At 37.9% G+C, this 17481-nt stretch overlaps 1 protein-coding gene across 2 annotated transcripts in view; it reads left to right on the forward strand.

Annotated features, from left to right (window-relative positions):
• The window catches only part of KNL1 (kinetochore scaffold 1), a 70680-nt gene that overhangs the window by 41446 nt on the left and 11753 nt on the right, over positions 1-17481 (forward strand). For both annotated transcript variants that reach the window (XM_077880642.1, XM_077880643.1), the window contains exons 11-17: positions 2095-2218; positions 2641-2708; positions 3087-3185; positions 13203-13318; positions 14970-15060; positions 15689-15805; positions 16673-16760. In XM_077880642.1, the coding sequence (XP_077736768.1) occupies positions 2095-2218; positions 2641-2708; positions 3087-3185; positions 13203-13318; positions 14970-15060; positions 15689-15805; positions 16673-16760 (703 nt within the window). The remainder of the gene's footprint in view (positions 1-2094; positions 2219-2640; positions 2709-3086; positions 3186-13202; positions 13319-14969; positions 15061-15688; positions 15806-16672; positions 16761-17481) is intronic.

The raw sequence follows: 17481 nt of genomic DNA on the forward strand, positions 1-17481 counted from the left end.
TTATAGGTCTAGAGAAATATTCCTATTTAGAATGTTAAGGAATTACTTGACTAACAGCTAGACTTAAAAACAATTTGAAGTGACAAATCATCACAAAAAATGAAATAGGAAATAGAACAAAAATTAATGTTGAAATTGTGTAATTTGTCATTATAGTTTTGCATAGGAGACTCTCTAGGCAGAGTATATGTAGCTTGAAAAGTTATCTTCAATCTAAATATCTGGAGAGTAAAAAAGCCTTTTTGTTATGTAAAGTGCATAAAGAAAAGCTTGCCTGAATTTTCTTGGCTAATGAGGATTTGTAAAATCTGAGAATCTATTTCTTTAGTGGATGAGAAAATGCCTGGGTCAAGCCCAGTATCTCAAGGTGAAGAAGTGAGATTTCGAATTTATGGAAGAAGTCATAGATCTTTTTAAAAGTTGAGAGAACACTCATTTGGACAACTTGAAGAGAATAAAAGCTGTCATTAAAACTGAGTAACTCAGGTGGAGAAATGAAGATTAGAAAATATCAGGTTCATAGAAAACAAAGTTTAAACTCTAATACAGGGTAGCCCAGGTGGTTCAGCGGTTTAGCGCCTGCCTTCAGCCCAGAGCCTGATCCTGGAGACTCGGGATCGAGTCCCATGTTGGGCTCCCTGCATGGAGCCTGCTTCTCCCTCTGCCTGTGTCTGTGCCTCTCTCTCCCTCTGTGTCTCTCATGAATAAATAAATAAAATCTTTTAAAAATATATTAAAAAAAAACTAAGACAAGTAAGCTTAGAAAAGTATTTCAGTAGTTCTATAAGATGAGGTCCTGAGGAAATGGTTCATCTGTGAAGTTTTGAGACAGTAGTATCAGTGATTTAAAAATTTATAATTGGGACACTGGGGTGACTCAGCATTTGAGCGGCTGCCTTTGCCTCAGGGTGTGATCCTGGGGTCCTAGGATCAAGTCCTTCATCGGGCTCCCTGCATGGAACCTATTTCTCCTTTGCCTGTGTCTCTGCCGGTCTCTCTCATGAATAAATAAAATCTTTTAAAAAATTTATAACTGAACAGACTTTATGAAAATGAATATTTTTTGTTCAGTAGATATTGAATATCCCCTGTGTCCTGAGTACTGTTTAGTTGCTGGGAATTCATCAGTGGGAATTTATAGAAAAATCTTTTCTAAGGAGAGTACATTCTAACATTTAGATAAGGGATATATTGTCCTCAAAAAAATACATAAATAGGTAGATGAAAATGGCATTTAAGGCTGTAAAGTCAAATGGTTAAAATGGTAAAAGCAGCATATCACTTATTTGACATCAGCCAAAAGTATCTTGGTCATCTGGGGAAAGAAGTACTAAATCCTGGAAATAAGTTTCTTTGTGTTCTATCACAAGTCCCTTGAATAGCCAATATTCTGTGCTGGTTTATTTCAGTGTGGTAGCCCTGACCCTGGTGGCTAGTAGTTGAATAATTGAGTAGGTCAACATTTGTCAGTTTATAGGATCTGGCTTTAACTTAGACATCTGAGAAACAATTTGCTCATATTGTATAATGTACAAGCTGATTTCTATATATTCTTAAATAAAATTATTTTTAATTCTAGAGGCACCTAGAGTGGCCCTGTCACAGGAGCATGTAACCCTTAATGTCAGGGTTATGAGCTTGAACTCCAGGTTGGGTGTAGAGATTACTAAGAAAAATAAATAAACTTTTTAAAAAATTAAAATAAAATTATTTGAAACTTTAAAGGCCTAATAAGTTGGGATACCTGGGTGGCTCAGCAGTTTAGCGTCTGCCTTCGGCCCAGGGCATGATCCTGGAGTCCCAGGATCAAGTCCCACATCAGGCTCCCTACATGGAGCCTGATTCTCTCTCTGCCTATGTATCTGCCCCTCTCTCTCTTTGTCTCTTATGAATAAATAAATAAAATCTTTAAAAAAAATAAAAAATAAAGGCCTAATAAGTTGCTTGTTACTATTCTAGTTTGTTACTAAGGGGTTTCTTATAAATTATAGATAAATTTTATGTTGAAGTAGTATTTGTTAGTGTTCAACAAACAGTTATTGTAAGTATAAAGAGTCGTAACTTAGGGCTGATAATGTTCCTTAATTATTTCAGATTTTTGATCACCATGCTGAAGGGGATATAGATAAAAATGCTAACAGCCTGAGCAGAACCCCATCTAGTTGCAGCAGTTCTCTGGATTCGATAAAGGCTGATGGGACCTCTCTGGACTTCAGCAGTAAGATCTTTATGAAAGCTAAATAATAGAAGTCATCTGCTTACTTGACTAGTAATAAATGTATTTCAGTTCAGGAAATATTTGAAATTTATGTAAGCTTTTTGGGAGTTATACATTGTTGACAAGTAAAATAATTTTAATTTATTTTTAATTCTTAATTATTTTAATAAATTGAGAAATGATAGAGCATAAAGGGTAATGTTCTTAAGACCATAAAGGGTAATTTCCTTAAGAAGCTTATAATTAGTAAAGAAATATTAAATGGGGCCTTAAAACGGTAGCATAATCTGCCCTATAAATGACTTTTCCCAAAAAGATCTAGCTACAAGATCATGAACTGCACAAAAGCCTGAATGATAATTAAAATTAAGCTTACAGTTTATTTTTGATTAGTTTATTACCTAAATTTACCTTACTTCTAGCACAGCACAATAGTCAAATGGAATCACAGTTTCTCAGAGACACTATTTGTGAAGAGAGCTTGAAGGAGGTATGTCAAACTATTTCTCATTTCTAATGCAACTATATTTCCTCTTTAGTTTTCACTTTTTAAATTTTTTTAAAATTATGATATGTTTCATCTATACAGAAAATTAGATTTTTTTGTTCAGAACCCAGCATGGTAATTAATCATATGGATTAGAAATCACAGTTAGAAGATCTATGTTTTGTTGTTTATCAATTCTTTTGTTACTGAATAACCTTAAGAAATAATATTAGATAAAAATCTGTTCGTGTATAGCTTACAAATATTTGGATATTTCCACAAATATATGCAAAATACTATGAGCTATTTAGAAACAAAATAGGGTGGTTATAGTAAAATGAGCTCACTTTGAAAATTGTGCAAACTTTTTTCTCTCCTCAGAAACTCAAAGATGGGAAAATTACAATAAAGGAGTTCTTTATACTTCTTCAGGTCCACATTTTGATACAGAAACCCCGACAGAGCAATCTCCCAGCCAAAGTAAGTGCAATTTCTTGGCAAAATAGTTATCTCAGTTAAAATGTATTTTACTTGTTTATCAAACTGTATCAAAACAAGTGTTATTCAAAAATAGAAAAATAATCTAAGGAAGCATTTTTTCCTACAGAAAGTTTTTCTAGGGATGCCTGGGTGGCTCATCGGTTGAGCATCTGCCTTTGGCCTAGGTCATGATCCTGGGGATCCAGTCCCACATCAGGCTCCCTACAAGGAGCCTGGTTCTCCCTCTGCCTGTGTCTCTGCCTCTCTCTGTCTCTCTCATGAATAAATATATAAATCTTTAAAAAATTTTAAAAAAGGAAAAGAAAGTTTTTCTACAGTAAATACATTGTGATTAGCATAAAAATTGGGTTTAGGAGGGGTTGCCTAAGTGGCTCAGTTGGCTAAATGACTCTTGATCGCAGCTCAGTTCTTGATATCAGGGTTATGAGTTTAAGCTTTGCGTTGGGGCTTCAACCTGGAGCCTACTTAAAAACAGAAAATTGATGTTTTTTTTTTTAAATATTATAGATTTTTGATAAGGTGAAATTTTATTTTTTTCTCATTCCTTGCAATTTATTTATTTGAGAGAGAGTTTGAGCAAGACAGAGAGAGCACACAGAGGAAGAGGGAGAAGCAGACTCCCTACTGAGGAGGAAGCCCAATATGGGCTCTATCCCAGATCATGACCTGAACAGAAGGCAGATACCCAGGTACCCCAGCAGAAGTTTTTAGTAAACATTTTTCAGAATCATAATAATATTACATAATATTTGAATTACACAAACTCAATTCAAAAGATTAATAGAAAAATTTGAGTCACTTAATAGGAATATCTTAGGTCTGTCGAACATTTACAAAAATTAGTTATGCCCTTGGCCACAAAGAAAATATTAACTAATTGAAAAAAAATGAGAGATTTGATGGACAATATCATCTGATCTTAATCCAATAAAATTAGAATTAATAAAAGGACTAAAACATTCTTAGCTTCTTGGAAATTGAGAAATACACTTGTAGATAACTCTGAGATCATATAACAGTCTTAATCAAGAATGTTAAGAAAACAAAGTAAACGGGATGCCTGGGTGGCTCAGTGGTTGGACGTCTGTCTGCCTTCGACCCAGGGCGTGATCCTGGAGTCCTGGGATTGAGTCCCACATCGGGCTCCCTGCATGGAGCCTGCTTCTCTCTCTGACTCTCTCTCTGTGTTTCTCTCATGAATAATAAACAAAATCTTAGAAATAAAAAACAAGAAACCAAAGTAAAGGAGGATATATAATACCAAACCTTATGGAACATAACAGCAAATATTAGACTTTTGGTAAATAAAATGTAAAAAAAATAAGAAAACCCTTAAAGAGCCTAATTTAAAAAACAGAAGGTTAAAATATTGACGGTTAAGAAAGAAGACGTGTGGGGCACCTGGGTGGCTCTGTTGTTAAGCATCTGTCTTTGGCTCAGGTCGTGATTCCGGGGTCCTGGGATTGAGTCCTGTGTCGGGTTCCCCACTGGGAGCCTGCTTCTCCCTCTGCGTGTGTCTCTGCCTCTCTCTCTGTGTCTCTCATGAATGAATAAATAAAATCTTAAAAAAAAGAGAAAGAAAGAAAGAAAGAAAGAAAGAAAGAAAGAAAGAAAGAAAGAAAGAAAGAAAGAAAGAAAGACATGCTCAGAGTTTTAAAGAAATTTTTTAAAGATTTTATTTATTTATTGCTCCCGGCAAGAAGCTCAACACTGAACTCGATCCCAGGACCACAGGATCATGCCATGAGCCAAAGGCAGGTGCTCAACTGCTGAGCCACCCAGGCGTCCCAAAAAAAATTTTTTTCTTAAGATTTTATTTATTTATACATGAGAGACAGAGAGAGGCAGAGACACAGGCAGAGGGAGAAGCAGACTCCATGCAGGGAGCCCAATGTGGGACTCAATCATGGGTCCCCAGGATCACACCCTGGGCTGAAGGTGGCTCTAAAACACTGAACCACCCGGGCTGCCCCCCAAGAATTTTTTTAATTAATCAACTCTGACAACAAATTTTAAGACCTAAATTATTTTTTAGCAAAATATAAATTACCAAAATTAAAAACTGGAAAACTTTTATTATTGAAAACTTTATAATTTACCATTAAAATTGTCACTAGAACCAAATGAGTTGTTTTTTTTTTTTTTTAAGACTTTATTTATTTATTCATGAGACACAGAAAGACAGGCAGAGACATAGGCAGAGGGAAAAGCAGGCTCCCTGCAGAGAAGCTTGATGTGGGACCTGTACCCCAGGATCACGTCCTGAGCCAAAGGCAGACGCTCAACCACTGAGCCACCCAGGCATCCCCCAAATGAGTTCTATCTAATTTTTAAAGAATGGACCTTCACAGGGATGCCTGGCTGATTAAGTCAGTAGAACATGAGACTTGGTTTCAGGATCATAAGTTTAAGCCCCACATTGAGCATAGAGCTTACTTAAAAAAAAAACTTTGAGATAAAATGGAAGGAGAGTGGGAAAAGAAACAAAGAAGGGAGGGAGGGAGAAAGGGACCAACACAAATATGGACATTTGGGGCAGCCCTGGTGGCTCAGCAGTCTAGCACTGCCTTCAGCCCGGGGTGTGATCCTGGAGACCCGGTTCACATCCTGCATCAGGCTCCCTCCACGGAGCCTGCTTCTCCCTCTGCCTGTGTCTGTGCCTTTCTCTCTCTCTCTCTCTCATGAATAAATAAATAAAATCTTTAAAAATAAAAACAAATATGGGCATTTGGTTTATGACAAAGATGCCACTGCAGAACAGTGGTCTTTTCTATAAATAGTGTTGCATTAATTGGGTATCCATAGGAAAAAAATGACCCTTGACTCATATTTCATATTATACACAAAAATCAATTTTATAGAACACCAAAAACACAAGTGACAGAAATTGGTCTTCCTCAAAATTAAAAATTGTGTTACATGGGGCACCTGGGTGCTTCAGTCAATTGGGCATCTGATTCTTGATTTCATGGTCTCAGGGTTGCGAGATCAAGCCCCATGTTCGGCTTCCACTGCATAAGATTCTTTATTCTTTCTCTCCCCTGCTTACTCACTCTCTCCAGAAAAAACAATCAAAACACTTCTGTGCTACAAATGGTATCATCAAGAAAGTAAAAAGACAACCCACAGAATTGGAGGAAGCATTTGCAAATCATACATTTTATAAAGGACTTGCACCCAAAATATATAAAGAACTTTTTCAACTCAGTAATAAAAAGACAACCCAACTTAAAAAATAGTCAAAGGGGGCACTTGGGTGGCTCAGTTGGTTGAGCATCTGCCTTTGGCTCAGGTTATGACCCCAGAGTCCTGGGGTCAAGCCCCACATTGGGTTCCTTGCTCCTTGGGGAGCCTGGTTCTCCCTCTCCCTCTCCCTCCCCTGGCTTGTGTGCATTCTCTCTCTGTCTCTCTCTGTCAAAAAAAAAATAATCTTAAAATAGTCAAAAGGATCTGAATAAACATTTCTCTGAAGAACATATACAAATGGCCAATAATTCTAGGAAAACGTGTTTAGCATCATTAGTCATTAAGGAAATGCAAGGTAAAACCACAGTGCGGGGCAGCTGGGTGGCTCAGATCATTGAACAACTTACTCTTGGTTTTGGCTCAGGTCATGACCTCAGGCTTGATCACCAAGTCAGGCTCCATACTCAGCAGGGAGTCTGCTTAAGATTCTCTCTTGGTCCCTCTCCCTCTGTCCCTCCCTCTGGTCAGGTGTGCTCTTTTTTTCTGTCTCTCTCTCTCTAAAATAAGTAAATCTTTTAAAATAATAATAAATAAATAAAACCATAACGAATTACTACTTCATACCGACTACAATGGCTGCAATCAAAAAGACAGAAAATAGGGGATCCCTGGGTGGCACAGCAGTTTGGCGCCTGCCTTTGGCCCAGGGCACGATCCTGGAGACCCGGGATCGAATCCCACATCAGGCTCCCGGTGCATGGAGCCTGCTTCTCCCTCTGCCTGTGTCTCTGCCTCTCTCTCTCTCTGTGACTATCATAAATTTAAAAAAAAAAAAAAAAAAAAAAAAAGACAGAAAATAGGGACGCCTAGGTGACTGACTCAGTAGTTAAGCACATCTGCCTTTGGCTCAGGTACTCGACTCCAGGATCGAGTACCACATAGGGCTCCCTGCATGGAGCCTGCTTCTCCCTCTGCCTATGTCCCTGCCTCTCTCTTTCTGTGTCTCTCATGAATAAATAAATACAAATCTTAAAAAAAAAAAAAAAAAAAGAAAGTGTTGGCAAGGATGTCAAGAAATTAGGATTTTCATACATTACTGGTGGGAATGGCACACCCACTTTGGAAAACAGTTTGGCATTTCCTCAGAAGGTTAAACATAGAGCTATTATATGATTCAGCAGTTCTAAGTATATTCCCAAGAGAATTGAATATATACATGCACACAAAAGTTGTACATGAGTACTGGTCATAATAGCCAAAAGGTGAACTGACTACTAGTTACTTGGGGCTGGGATGGGGGTAGAAGAGAATGAAGAGTGACACCTAATGAGTACAAGGTTTTTTAATAGGGGATGAAAATGCTCTAAATTAGGTTGTGATTGATAGTTGCACAACCCTGTGAAAATACTTTAAAAATTTTTTTAAAAAAGGAAAATACTTCAAAAATTATTTAATTGTATACTTAAATGGATGAATTATATGGTATGTGAATTAAATCTCAAAGAAGGCTGTTTAGAAAAAAATCAATTCCAGGAGTATTGTATATCTAAATGTGAAGTGTAGGGGAGCCTGGATGGCTCAGTTGGTTAAGCATCTGACTTCAGCTCAGATCTTAGCTCATGATCTCAGACTTCAGCTCATGATCTCAGACTTCAGCTCATGATCTCAGGTCCAAGGATCAAGCCCTTTGTCAGGCTCCCCACTTAGTGGGGAATCTGCTTGTCCCTCTTCCTCTGCTCGTCTCACTGCTTGTGTGAGCATTCTCTCTCTCTCTCTCTCTCTCTCTCTCTCTCTCTCAAATAAATAAATAAAATATTTAAAAAAATTAATAGATGTGAAGTGTAAATCAAAGATGGAAATGGGAAAATGGGACACATCTTTTGGGTCCCCAACCTCATTATTCTTTTTTTTTTTTTTTTTTAAGATTTTATTTTTTTGTTCATGAGAGACACAGAGAGGGAGAGAGGCAGATACCTAGGCAGAGGAGAAGCAGGCTCCATGCAGGGAGCCCAATGTGGGACTCGATCCCAGGACCCCAGGATCACGCCCCAAGCCAAAGGCAGACGCCCAACCACTAGGCCACCCAGGCGTCCCCCAACATCATTATTCTTATCACCATGGATTGCCCCTTCTCACCAGAATTTTCTTGCTTCAGCTCTATATGGGGAGTGGAAAGCTGCCTAGGTGTGGATCCAGAGTCTACATCCTTAGGAAAAGCAGAAAAAGTACCAGGGGACTAGGGAGAAACAGAAGGGATAGATAGGAACAGAGAGTTGCTGCTGAGAGGGTTGAAGAAGGAGAGAATACCTCAGGAGTTAACACTTAAGGGTCTAAATCTTTTTCTTTGCTCTCAGGCCTTGCAGAGATCAGGAGGGTCAGTGTTAGGGAAATAGATCTGGGAACAAACCCATCTAGATAGTTTATGCTATCTTAGGAAAGAAATTTAAAGATCCTAAAGTAGGGAAAGACCAAAGATAGATTATATATGGATCATGGAAAATGAAGTTCACAGCTATGGACATCTGATACAGGACTTGGATAACTGTGAGTCTCTTAGGGTGGAACTGGGGAGAATATTCTTTTTATTCTTTTTTTTTTTTTTTTTTTAAGTAAGCTCTCTACCCAGTGTTGGGCTTGAACTCAACAACCCCTGAGATCAAGAGTCATATGTTAAAAAGTCTCATGTTTTACCAAGCCAGCTAGGTACCCCTGGGGAAAGTATTCTTGAGGCAAGTGGAGAAGTATGTACTACCCCTTACAGATGCATATACAGCACCCATATGTATTTGCAGTTATAGAAGCTCAGCAGGCATCACAAGCAAAAGGTGTTATTGCGGTACCCCAAGACCATCAACATGCCCATGGGGTGCCTTGGGCAGAAGTACTATAATTTACACTCTTACCCTTCTCAATCAGGTCAAAGAAATATTTATTGCAGGTACCCCTGCCAGGCCTGAAATACCCAAGAACTGATTGTGCATAAATTGGGTACTTAATCAAAATAGATATGTGAAGAGAGGAAGATTGCTTGTGTACATCGCCCTGGGCTCAAGGTTCAGCAAATTAACCTAGCTATTGCATACAGTATAAGCGGATGCAGCCAGTATGTACCCATAGTATGTAAGCCTGATACTCATTGACACTTGCTGTCCTGATGAATCTCTGGGAGCACAGCCCTGTGTTTCCCTGGTGGTTATGAAAGTCTGGGAGGGAACCTACTCTTTTTCAACTCAAACATCATCAACTTTTGTTTTATCTCTACGTTTCCCTACTCCTCACCCCTGTTATTTTGAAGCAAATCCCAAGCATCATCAATTTATCTGCATTTCAGTATGTATCCCTATAAAAAGATGAAGACTGACTTTAAAAACATATCCAGATATAACAGTCATACCTTAAAATGACTATTCAGGGCAGCCTGGGTAGCTCAGAGGTTTGGTGTTGCCTTCAGCCTAGGGCCTGGTCCTAGAGCCCCAGGATCGAGTCCCACGTCAAGCTCCTGGCATGGTGCCTGCTTCTCCCTCTGCCTCTCTTTCTCTCTCTTTCTCTCTCTGTGTCTCTCATGAATAAATAAATAAAATCTTTTTTTAAAAAAAATGACTATTCAGTCAGTATTTATATTTCCCAGATTGTCTTTCCTTTTTTTTTTTTTTTTTTCCAGAGAGAAAGAGCATGAGCAAGGGTAGGAGACAAGGGGAGAGAGTCTTAAGCAGGCTCCAGGTGAAACCCATGTGGGCCCCATCTCATGACCCTGAGTTCAAGACCTGAGCTGAAACCAAAAGTCTGAGGCTTAACTGACTGTGCCACCCAGGCACCCCAGAGGAGAGAGAGAATCTAAAGCAGGCACCACTGCCAGTGTGGAGTTGACTCAGGCCTCGATCTTACAACCCTTGAGATCATGACCTGAGCTGAAATTGAAATCAAGGGTTGGACACTCAATTTATTGAGCTATCCAGGTCTCCTCCCTGATTGTCTTAAGCATTATTTTCCCATTTACTACATTAAGACCCAAATGAGGTCAATATATTCTAATTGATTGCTATCTCTTAGTCATCTTCTAAACTGTAAAGTCCCCTTCCATCTCTCTCTCCTTTTTTTTCTTTTTAATGAAGAAACCAGGTTTTTCTTTAGAGTTTACCAAAATATGCATTTTGTCAATTGTGCACACCCAGATTTTATTTTATGTTATGTTATTTTATTATTTATTTTAAAGATTTTACTTATTTATTCATGAGAGAAACAGAGAGAGAGAGAGAGAGGCAGAGACACAGGCAGAGGGAGAAGCAGGCTTCATGCAGGGAGCCCAATGTTGGACTTGATCCTGGGACTCCAGGATCACACCTGGGCTGAAGGCAGACGCTAAACTGCTGAGCCACCCAGGGATCCCCCCAGATTTTATTTTAACCTGTTCTCTGTCTTTTGTACTTTTTACTGATTGGCATAGGCTTTATCAGATTCAGAGGTTGTTTTTTAAGTCATGCTTCCATCAGGAAATAATGTCTGGTGATGATGCACAGATAGTCATTGATGATTATTATCTAGATCTAGTCATTCACTAGGAGTTGTAAAGTAGTAATTGTAAACTAATTCATTTATTTTTCATTTATTGTCCAAATACTTCTATAAAAAGAAATATTTCTTTGCTAACCATTTGGCTCCCGTATGAAGGCATTTAGCCATTTTCCCAAGGAGGCTTGATGTCTTTGAGTGAGAAAACCATGTTTTAAAAGCACAATATGGGGACGCCTGGGTGGCTCAGCAGTTGAGCATTTGCCTTTGGCTCAGGGCATGATCCCAGAGTCCTGAGATCGAGTCCCACATTGGGCTCCCTGCATGGAGCCTGCTTCTCCCTCTGCCTCTGTCTCTGCCTCTCTCTCTCTGTCTCTCTCATGCGTAAATAAATAAAATCTTTAAAAAAAAAAAAAAAAACCCAATATGGGACTCCTTGGTGGCTCAGCAGTTGAGCATCTGCCTTCAATTCAGGACGTGATCCTAGGGTCCTGGGATGGAGTCCCACATCAGGGTCCCCACAGCAAGCCTGCTTCTTTCTCTGCCTATGTCCCTGCCTCCCTCTGTGTCTCTCATGAATAAATAAATAAAATCTTTGAAAAAATAAATAAAAAGCACAATCTGAGTTCTAATGTTTCCATTTCTTTTTGAATCAGTGAATAAGCTTTGATTTTTACTTACAAATCTAGCCTTTAAAATGCCTTTAAGAAAGAGAATCAACTTCAGTTATAATTGTTTTTATCACTTTTATATACTTTATTAGCACATCTGCTAACTGCCTTATTTTACATATGTCAGAAAAGTTTGAATTCAAACTTTGGAGTCTGGGTGGCTCATCTGCCTTCGGCCCAAGGCATGATCCTGGAGACCCAAGATCGAGTCCCGCGTCAGGCTCCTACATGGAGGCTGCTCCTCCTTCTGCTTGTGTCTCTGCCTCTCTCTCTCTCTCTCTCTCAAGAATAAATAAATAAAATCTTTAAAAAAAAAAAACTTCAGTTACTTCCTTTTAATCTATTAAATAAAAGAGAGTGAGAAGAAGCTAACATTTATTAGATTTATCAGGCCTGGACTTGGTAACCTAAAAAAAATTTACCCTTAAAAGACTGGTCAATATCGTGCCCAATTTATAGATGAGACCAGATCTTGGAGTCGTAAAATGACTTATTCTGTACCATACTGGCTATGAATAATGGGCAGTTGTGCGATTTTTGTTTGGTTTTTATATGTAATGTGATATAAGGAGCTGATTTGGCTTTTTCAGTACTGTATAAAGGACATCAAAAAGTCATTGGATTTTGGACACCTGGCTGATCCAGTGAGAAGAGCATGTGACTTGGTCTCGGGGTTGTGAGTTTGAGCCCCATATTGAGTGTAGAGATTACTTAAAATCTTTAAAAAAAAAAAAAAGGTGGGGGCACCTAGGTGGGGCTCAGAGATTGAGCATCTGCCTTTGGCTCAGGTTGTGATCCCGGAGTCCTGGGATCAAGTCCCACATCAGGCTCCCCACGAGGAACCTGCTTCTCCCTCTGCCTGTGTCTCTGCCTCTCTCTGGTTCTCTCATGAATAAATAAATAAAATATTTTTTAATTGTAAAAAAAAGTCATTGGATTAGAGGTATAAAATGTTTTTTAAAATAACCAAATTTAAAATTAATTAATTAATTAAAATAAACCAAATTTTTTGGGCAGCCCGGGTGGCTCAGGGGTTTAGCACCACCTTCAGCCCAGGGCCTGATCCTGGATTGAGTCCCACGTCAGGCTCCCTGCATGGAGCCTGCTTCTCCCTCTGCCTGTGTCTCTGCCTCTCTCTCTCTCTCTCTCTCATGAATAAATAAATAAAATCTTTTTAAAATAAAATAACCAAATTTTTACTGCCTTATTTTACATATGTCAGAAAAGTTTGAATTCAAACTGGGATAGAAGTAAGGATCAGCTAGAGAATGGGAATAGAAAAGAATTATCTTAGGAAACTGGCATCTTTCTTTCTTTTAATGAAAGGGTTCCTGGTAAGTTTGAACTTTTAGGTATCGATTTTCTGAAAACAACACATAACCATTTTCAAACTACTGTCAATCACATGTGAGTGGAACATCCACTACACATCTGTGGGAAATGGACTTTGATGTCAGACATTTGTATTCACATTCCAACTAGTAGCTTACCAATGTATCATTTTCATAGAATAATCACATTTTTCTTTGTAGAACTATAAAATAAGCACTTTGAAATTTGAAACCGCTCTTAAACATGGTTTTATCTTCAAACTACCAGTATTGAGGAACTGATTTTCTTTTTTTTCCAGTTTACTATAAACACACCACCTACTCTGGAAGACCTGATGTTAAGTCAGTATGTTTACCGACCCAAGATACAGATTTATAGAGAAGATTGTGAAGCTCTTTGCCAAAAGATTGAAGAGTACGAAAGTATTTTTGCGTGTGCTTTGTTGGATGGATGTATAATCTTTGTGGTAAAGTTTTAATTAGAAAAACACTGGCATAGGAAAAAGTTCATGGCATTAGTTGGCAGTGTGATACGGTATATGGAAAAAATCAGTTTTGTAGGCAAAAAGATTGAAGTGCAATCCTGGCAACAGCACTAGCTGTGTAACTATATAAATCATTTACCTTTCATTTCAACATCGATAAATAAGGCATAATAATCCTACTCAGCAGGTAGAAATGAGAAGTAGAAATAGTGTGTGTAAAACATTTTCATGCCACTCATAGCAAAAATATCTCCCCAGTAAATGGTTATAAGGGTATGATACCATAAATTGATTACAAAAGAACATCTTCAAAAGAAGATAATACCCTCTAGAAATTTAATATAGTGCCTGAAATCAAGATTGCCTTTAGGTTTATAATTTTATCACATTTGCCCTTGATTTGGATGTATGAAAGAACATGGTATTATTCAGACTATATTGCTCAGTGCTTTGGTGTATGTAGATGCTGCATACTAATTTACAGATGAGGTATATCTAAGCTTCCTCAGGTAATTAGACTTGCAACCCAAAATATATTTATATCATACTTAGAACTATCCCACTAAATTTGTACCAATCTAACAAACAGAAAAGAAATAAAATGATTTTTAAAGAACTATGTAGTTTTAAAACTAAAAACTCAAGATGCTGTTAAATTATAATACTACAGATTCGTCTGATTCTGGTTTTTCATTCAACTGTATATTGACACCTACTATGTGCCAGGTACTATGTGCCAGTACTAAGTACTATGTACTGGGGTTCATCCATGAACAAGACAGAAAACTTTCTTTATTTTCATGTTTAAAAGAGTTGAGTGTCTCAAAATTTGTTTTAGAATGTTTTATTTTGAATAATGTAGGATCTCACATGCAATGCAGTCTGTTTAGATGTGCTCTACTGTTTGATTTTACACTTACACGTTTCTGTATTTAGTATATTCTAACCCTGATAGAAATTTTTTTTTTTGAAATTTCTTAATAAAAAGAAACTAATATATAATTTGCTACTTTTATAAATCCTTTTGTGTAAAGGTGAGATAAGACTGAATTGGGAACTTTTACTTAAAATAGCAGTTACAAATTCAAAATCACTATGCATTGATAGGCCTTAAGGATTCTTTAATAGCAACATGTTTTCATCTGGAACAAGTTGATTAAGATTGTGAGCGAAGTTTTTTTGATGCATAAAATTCTTTTTTTTTTTTTTTTAATTTTTATTTATTTATGATAGTCACAGAGAGAGAAAGAGAGAGAGGCAGAGACATAGGCGGAGGGAGAAGCAGGCTCAGTGCACCCGGAGCCTGATGTGGGATTCGATTCCGGGTCTCCAGGATCGCACCCTGGGCCAAAGGCAGGCGCCAAACCGCTGCGCCACCCAGGGATCCCGATGCATAAAATTCTTAAACTGTACTACAAGTATTGAAATAATCAGGCTGACCACTGTTCTTGAATGAATTCCCCTTTTTTAATATACAAAAGAACTAGGAATAATTAAATTAAGTATGCCTGTAAATCTCCGTTGGTTCATCCAAGCTGACTTCTGAACCCTGTGCTAATTATTAACTTTTCTATATTTTAGATTAAAGCTTTCTGCATTGAACCAGGATAAATTGTTGACTGACATAAATAGGAACCTGTGGGAAAAAATGAGACACTGCTCTGATGAAGAGGTATTTTTAGTTCATTTTCTTTTTTTTTTTTTTTTAGTTCATTTTCTGAATGGGAATCAGTATAGACATTTTGAACCTGTTTATTGTGAAATAAGTAATTGTTACTTGGTAATTAGTGACGAGTTCTTTAACTTCTCAAGTATAGTATGTTACAAAGGATTTTATTTAATTATATGGGAGTAACTTAAAATATATAATCTTTCAAACCTGAAATGATCAATTTAATATATGAAATATATTTGAAGTTTATTTAGAATTTCCTCCTACTTGTTTACTTTTCACTAAGATTTAAATGGGGAAAAGATTTACTTTAATTGGTTAAATAATTAGCAACTCATTTTATATGTGCTCTAATATATTTTAAAAGTTTTATTAACTAAGAGCTTGTCATTTTCTAGTTTGCAATATGAATGAATGAATTAAAAGCAAGAATTAAAGTTGAGATCTTTGGTTCTGTTCTTAAACTACTAAATGTAATTAAATTTGCAAATGAGAAGTGCCCGGCTTTAGGAATCAGTCTACCATGGGCAAAACTTAGCACAGAGCAGCTGAACCAGCCTTCCTTGACCATTTGCTTTTTCTAACTCATTTGTTTTAGTATGCTCTAACCTTTGATTTTCCCTTGCAGCTGAAGGTCTTTGGAATTTACCTGAACAAAATAAAATCACATTTTACCAAGATGACTAAAGTTTTTACTCACCAAGGAAAAGTGGCTCTCTATACCAAGCTGGTACAGTCAGCTCAGGTAATTTGAGACAGTGAAAAGCACAAAAAGAAAGATCTATTAAAATTACTTTATAGTAGTTATAGAATATGAAGAGTGCTTCCTAGGGAACATGGTTCACAAAGATGTGGGGTTCTATTTATTAAAAGTAGGAAATCTCGGGGCAGTCCGGGTGGCTCAGCGGTTTAGCTGATGTTGGGTGTAGAGATTACTTAAAACCAAATCTTTAAAAAAAAATAGAATTTTCGAGATGCCTGGGTGGCTCAGTGTTTAAGCATCTGCCTTCAGCTCAGGGGTGATCCTGGAGTCTTGGGATCGAGTCCCACATCGGGCTCCCTGCATGAAGCCTGCTTCTCCCTCTGCCTATGTCTCTGCCTCTTTCTCTGTGTCTCTCATGAATAAATAAATAAAATCTTTTTTTTTTAATTTTTATTTATTTATGATAGTCACAGAGAGAGAGAGAGGCAGAGACACAGGCAGAGGGAGAAGCAGGCTCCATGCACTGGGAGCCCGACGTGGGATTTGATCCCGGGTCTCCAGGATCGCGCGCTGGGCCAAAGGCAGGCGCCAAACCACTGCGCCACCCAGGGATCCCTAAATAAATAAAATCTTAAGGAAAAAAATAGAATTTTGTTTTCAGTAATATATTTAACATCTCATACTACATGGAAATATTGGAATCAAAGAAAGTACAAAATATAAGTTTATGTTATGTATGCTTTTTAAAAACATTTTAAGCCCAGAGTGAAGCTTTGACCTTCATTTTAAGGTTTGTGAATTCATGATATAGCAATATGTCAGCAAGTTTAACCATTTATAAATGTTAAAATATTTGTTTAGAAGTTTGTTTTAGAGGTTTAACTTGACAATATAATATTGTGTGTTTAGAATGAGAGGAAGAAACTTCAGATAAGGATAGATGAGATGGACAACATACTTAAGAAGATTGAGAACTGTCTCGCTGAAGTTGAAATAGGTAAAGTATTTTGAATACTTTTCCAAAAAGATAATTTAAATTTATCTAAATACTTCCCTACAGTACAGATTGCTAGTATCACTTATGTTGAAGCCTGGTATTAGCAACTTGAGACATTAAATTAGAGCAAAATAAAACTCTTTTCCTGTGGTCATCCATAGCTTAATCAACAAGAGATGCCCAAGATAATAAATAAATCTCTTTAGAAAGCTCTTGGGATGGGGACCCCTGGGTGGCGCAGCGGTTTAGCGCCTGCCTTTGGCCCGGGGCACGATTCTGGAGACCTGGGATCGAATCCCACGTCAGGCTCCCGGTACATAGAGCCTGATTCTCTCTCTGCCTCTCTCTCTCTCTCTGTGTGACTATCATAAATAAATAAAAAAATTTAAAAAAAAAAAAAAAAAAAGAAAGAAAGCTCTTGGGATCCCTGGGTGGCGCAGCGGTTTGGCGCCTGCCTTTGGCCCAGGGCGCGATCCTGGAGACCCGGGATCGAATCCCACGTCGGGCTCCCGGTGCATGGAGCCTGCTTCTCCCTCTGCCTGTGTCTCTGCCTCTCTCTCTCTCTCTGTGACTATCATAAATAAATAAAAAATTTGAAAAAAAAAAAAAAAAAAAAGAAAGCTCTTCATAGGGGTGGCCCCGGGTGGCTCAGTGGTTTAGCGCCACCTTCAGCCCAGGGTGTGATCCTGGAGTCCCAGGATCAAGCCCCACAGTCAGGCTC

This window comes from Canis aureus, chromosome 32 (assembly GCF_053574225.1).
Source record: "Canis aureus isolate CA01 chromosome 32, VMU_Caureus_v.1.0, whole genome shotgun sequence".
In the NCBI taxonomy this organism is placed as follows: Eukaryota; Metazoa; Chordata; class Mammalia; order Carnivora; family Canidae; genus Canis; species Canis aureus.